At 49.3% G+C, this 5,312-nt stretch overlaps 1 protein-coding gene across 1 annotated transcript; it reads left to right on the top strand.

The window, feature by feature from the left end:
- The first annotated feature begins 846 nt into the window (after positions 1-846).
- On the top strand, positions 847-3,551 carry NEIL2 (nei endonuclease VIII-like 2 (E. coli)). Its single transcript, XM_009871364.1, has 4 exons — positions 847-984; positions 1,356-1,687; positions 2,560-2,756; positions 3,235-3,551. Exons 1-4 carry the CDS (start codon positions 847-849, stop codon positions 3,549-3,551), a joined length of 984 nt encoding a protein of 327 aa, XP_009869666.1.
- Positions 3,552-5,312: the final 1,761 nt, after the last annotated feature.

The raw sequence follows: 5,312 nt of genomic DNA, 5'->3' as shown, positions 1-5,312 counted from the left end.
GACAGAGCTCTGGCCCAGGCTGCCCAGGGAGGTTGTGCAGTCTCATTCTTTGGAGACATTCAAACCCTACCTGGACGAGTTCCCTGTATGACACAGTCTGGGTGATCCTGCTCTGGCAGGGAGGCTGGACTAGATGATCTTTCGAAGTCCCTTTCAGCTCCAAACATTCTGTGATTCTGATCCTAGATGCTGCTAGTAGAGTACATGAATGCTCCCAAACTGGACCTGTACCGTTGCAGTCAGTGAAGGAAGCAGCTGCTAAGGCTGGGAGGGGATGAGCGTACTTCAGTGCTGACCAGGGAGCTGCACTTGCCACAGTGGCTGTTTCAGGAAAAGGGTGGCTCACCATGGCCTGTGTTGGTTCTGGTGCAACATAAGCTTGAACGTCTACCTAATGTTGCGTTCTTCCTCTGTACGGGGAGATCAAGGCTGTGAATGAGGGAATGGTTGGTGTTAGGTGAGCTTTTGTTGCTGGTGAGGAGAGATGCTAAACAGTCTAATTTAAGGTCCTTCATGACTTCTGGAGAACCTGTGGTAGGAAAAGATTTCTGGAGGTCCTCAGGCCAAATTCCTGCTTGTGCGGTGAAAACTACCATTAGGGCAGGTTGCTCAGGGCGTTTTTTGATTGAATTGGGAATAGCCTCAGGGATGGAAATTCTCCCTGGGTCTAAAAGGAAACTGCTTCTCTTCATGAACTTTGCTACAGGGACTTGAGGAGGAAAATGGGGATGAGATTGTGGTGAGCTCAGCCTTTGAACAGTTTTGTGTATCTGAGTTGCAACTTTCCTTCAAGTCCAGGGCATCAGATATGAGAAGGACCTGCTGTTTCCTCAACAGCTTCTCGAGATGCCAGAGGGCCCATCAGTGAGGAAATTCCAGCTGCTGACCTCCCCTTTTGTGGGACAAGTGGTGGTCAAGGTGGGGGGAAGTACCAGAAAGATCAATGTGAATGACCTGAACACCCTGAGGCTCCAGGACTCCCAGGTGAGCTGTACTAAAGATGAATTTATTGGCCCATAACTAGTCTTAGGCAAACCACGATTGTCTTGCATCTGGGCCACAGAAGGTGCAAAACCCAAGAAGGACACCAAGCTTTTGTTTGAGGTGTGCCATTGGCTTTGTTTACAGACACATGTGAGAGGGCTTCACACTGGAGCAGTGTCTGGAAAACCTTGTCCTTCATGTAGGCAAAGAAGCGTTGTGGGGAGAATGACTGCAAGCTCTGATTCTAATGAATCATGGTCAGAGCAGGGTGATGTGCCTTCTATCTAAAAGGGGTTGTAGAAAATAGTCACTTGTATGGAAACAGCAAGAAGTTTATGTGGATGCTCAGTACATCCCACCTCTTTGCTCAGGTTCATGGGAAGAACTTGTACCTGGCGTTTGTGGCAGCTGAAGGCCCCTTAACACCAACTGCAGAAGAGTCACTGCTGCAAAGAGAGGCTGCTAGTGGGGCAAGTTCTCCTGCCCAGGGAGTGCAAGAACAGGTCTGTGCTTCATGGACACATGCCCAGGATGAGGAGCTGCAGGAACTCCAGCACTCAAGATTCGAAGCTCCAGATCTAGCAGAGAGTCCGGGCAACCGGCTGCGCTTCCATTTCGGCTTGTTTGGCAGCATTCGGGCAAATGAGTTCTCGAGAGCAAACAGAGCCAATAAGAAGGGAGACTGGAAAGATCCTGTACCCAGGTATTTAGCAGAGCCCTCACAAACTCCACTTTCTCCCTGCCTCCTGTTCTGGAGAGGCACTCTTCTGTCTCAGACTAAATGTGTGTGGGAATGCTCTTTTCTCTGAAAATTCTTGAGATAAGCAGGCACGGGAGATGGCATGAGTGGGTGTGGGATGTGTTCAGCCAGTGAATCCACAATACATGGGATGCATGTTGCTTGCCAGCCTGGGGATCATAGTACCAGCTCAGTTAAGATTTTTATTCAGAGAGGGAAATTCTAGGATGCCAGACTGAATCATGCTAGGAAAATACCAGTTTCTCCCAATTATGTGTTTAAAGAAAATCTAAACTACAGTCTGGGATGAATAGTGTACAAATAGGACAGCTGGAATCGCAGGCTGGAGTGATGCTGGTAAAAGCAGCAGTGTGTTGAAAACACAGGCTACAGTGTGTGCCCCAAGTCTAGAAGTGTACTCGATACGGACGGGGTAAATACTGGAAGACAGTGCAGACTCTGCTCTTGTGAACTGTTTAACCAGAGTGGTTAAATAATGTACTTTTTTTGCCTCTGGAGTAGCCTCTGGTTCCCACCTGAACTGGGGTGGTCCTTGAGCCTGAGGAGCCCTGGGAGACTGGTACTTCCAAGATATCTCCCTGGCTTCATGAGAATGAGTAGGCATGTGCGAGGGCTGATGTCTCACCGCGTGCTCCTCCCAAAGCTTATGTCATGTACAGGCTCTTTTTTTTCTACTTTCCAGTAGCTTTTCACTCCTTTGCTATGCTGCTGTATCTTTCTGCTCTTTCTATGCAAGCTTCTTAAGCCAAAGCAAAAATCTAAGAAATGGTTCAGGGATGTCTCTGACGAGACTACAACTCCTCTGCTCCTCCCAGGCTGGTTCTGCATTTCAGGAGCGGAGGCTTCCTTGTTTTCTACAACTGCCGAATGCACTGGTGCTCCTCCCCAGGAGCTGATCCTGCTTCTGACATCCTGTCCATGGAGTTCCACCGTGGCCAGGCACTGGACGCCCTCCGCACACCCCATCCCATCTGCTACACCCTACTCGACCAAAGATATTTTTCAGGGCTGGGTGAGTTTCAGGGGCATAGTTGCAGAGCAAGGAATGGAGGAAGGTGGGTGGGATGGCTCAGACACGTGGCTCTGGATGTGTAGACTTTTACTCCTTAGCCTTATGGCTTATAGCTGATCCAGCTTGAGGGTATGTGGTCCTGTAGGTGAGGGCAAGGCTCCCAGTCTGTAGCCACAGGCTTCAGATCCTTGAGTGTACCACACGAGCCCAACAGTGCAGTGCCCAGTGAACTGCCTTAGTGTGGGTGACGGTGTGTTGGCTTGTACTTGGGGAAGAAAAGGTCTGCTTTGAGGGTAGTGGGAAGAAAACCTCATCCAGTCCATCCTCAGCCCTAAGTGTACTCTGTGTTCCACCTCTGATATGGGGAATGGCATTGCTAGCTGTGATGCCTGAGGCAAAAAGTCACAGGTTGGAGCCATAGGTGTGCACCATCTTCATAAATATCATTATGGTCTCCTTATTTCTGCCCTTTTTCCAGGGAACATCATTAAGAATGAGATCTTGTACCTGGCCGGGATCCACCCGTTAACGCAAGGCTCTCTCTTGGCTCTCTCGGCTCTGGAGCGCCTGCTTGACTGCGCCGTTCGCTTCAGCTCTGACTGGCTGCACAGCAAGCTGCGTGGCGAGGGGCTGCACCCTCACATCTACCAGAAGAAGCAGTGTCCCCTCGGGCACGCAGTGATGAAGGGAGCCCTTGGACCCTCGGGTGGCTTTAAGAGACTTACATGGTGGTGTCCTCAGTGCCAGCCTGCGGTGCTGTCAGGGGATGGCGATCCTCCCCCAGTCACTGAGTGACCTGGCTTTCTGTGCTCCTCCTTTCCTGGAGAGTGTCTAGGTGGTTTCTGAACCAGGCTCTTGGTTGTCCTTCGGAGGTCTTCATGGTTTCTTTGAGGCTGTTGAGTTGCTCCGTAAGGACACTGGATGTGTCACGAGTTAGATGCTCGGCAGAGGTTACAGTAATCACTGCAGTACTGTGTGCCCCGGGTGCAAAAAGGAAAATGGTTGTACATGTCTGTCACTCTTTGCCAAAGTGACACAACGGCGTAAATATTCTGTTTCTGAAGTGTCCTGGTCACCCTGTTCAGACCACAGCAAATGGAAAGCCCAGGGTGTTGGGTGGGCGATCACTGTGGTCTGAAGTGGCAGGTGCAATGGCTTATGGTGGAGTTGGCAGAAAGGAGTGCATCCCCCCACCTACAGCTTGATTAATTCAGTATTAGTCAATTCCATCTCTGTTTGTAACTGAATACCCGTGTGCTGGGCTGTAATTAGGTGTTCTTAAAAACTGAGTGGCTGTTCCCTCTGTCAGCAATTTACAGGTGTAGCTGCTGCCTCTTGGTGGGGGAAAACAAACGTCAGCACTTGGTGGTGGAGCTCATCTCTGCCCACACAGGTTTTGGGTTTGTGGCAAGCTGCCAATTCCAGATCTCGCTGTAAAAACAGGGGGGGAGAAAAAGCTATGTTTGCAATGGGGATTGCACAAAACTCATGATCTCCAAGGTAACTTGAAAGCAGAAAGATTCAGAAATAGAGGTGATGTGGTCGCTCTGAGCTGTGTATCTCTGTGCAGTAGGCAGGAGCTGTTGCTGTCCTCTCTCCTGGGATTTGGGTTTACTTTAGCAATAGATTGTTGTTGACTTTAGGGAAAAATAAAAGTTAACACTGGTGATGTTCAGCTTAATTTTGGTGTGCTTTTTCTAGTAGCTTCTTTTTAAAACCTGAGATGTAAAGGGAAAATCCAGCATCTGGTACTGTCCTGCCAGCCTCAGGATGGTAACCAGCTCCTTTCCTCAGCGGTGTAAGACTGGCTCAGCAGAAAAACGATTTTCATGGGAAGTGGATCCCATGTTCATGGGATGCAGATCATAGGATGGTTTGGGTTGGAAGGGACCTTTTAAAGGTCATCTAGTTCAATTCCCCTGCAGTGAGCAGAGACATCTTTAACTAGATCACTGCTCTAGGAGCCTTCTGGTACCTGAAGGAGGCCTATAGGAAAATTGAGGAGGGGCTGCTTACAAGGGCAAGTAGCAACAGGATGAGGGGAAATGGTTTTAAAGTAGAGCAGGGTAGAGTTAAATTAGACGTTAGGAAGAAGGTTTTTCACAATGAAGGTGGTGAAATACTGGCACGGGTTGTCCAGAGAAGTGGTAGATGCCCCATACCTGGAAACATTCCAGGATAGGTTGGATAAGACTCTGAGAAACCTGGTCTAGTTGAAGATGCCCCTGTTCAAAGCAGGGGGGCTGGACTAAGTGACCTTTAAAGGTCTCTTCCGACACAAACCATTCTATGCCCCTTGAAGTATTGAAAGGGCACTATAAGGTCACAGAATCACAGAATGTCAGAGGTTGGAAGGAACCCTGAAAGATCATCTGGTCCAACTTCCCTGCCAGCGCAGGATCACCCAGAGTAGATCGCACAGGAACATGTCCAGATGAGTTTTGAATGTCTCCAGAGAAGGAGACTCCACACCCTCCATGGGCAGCCTGTGCCAGGGCTCTGGCACCCTCATAGGGAAAAAGTTCTTTCTAATACTTTTGTGGAACCTCCTATGTT

This window comes from Apaloderma vittatum, unplaced genomic scaffold (assembly GCF_000703405.1).
Source record: "Apaloderma vittatum isolate BGI_N311 unplaced genomic scaffold, ASM70340v1 scaffold16516, whole genome shotgun sequence".
Classification (NCBI taxonomy): Eukaryota; Metazoa; Chordata; class Aves; order Trogoniformes; family Trogonidae; genus Apaloderma; species Apaloderma vittatum.
Note: the sequence above shows the minus strand (reverse complement) of the source record. Positions and strands in the feature narration are given on the sequence as shown.

Coding starts and splice junctions, on each gene's coding strand:
- NEIL2 (XM_009871364.1), top strand. CDS start 847: ATGCCAGAGGGCCCATCAGTGAGGAAATTCCAGCTGCTGACCTCCCCT. Junction 985..1,355: donor TGAGGCTCCAGGACTCCCAG/GTGAGCTGTACT, acceptor CTCTTTGCTCAG/GTTCATGGGAAGAACTTGTA. Junction 2,757..3,234: donor AAGATATTTTTCAGGGCTGG/GTGAGTTTCAGG, acceptor CCCTTTTTCCAG/GGAACATCATTAAGAATGAG.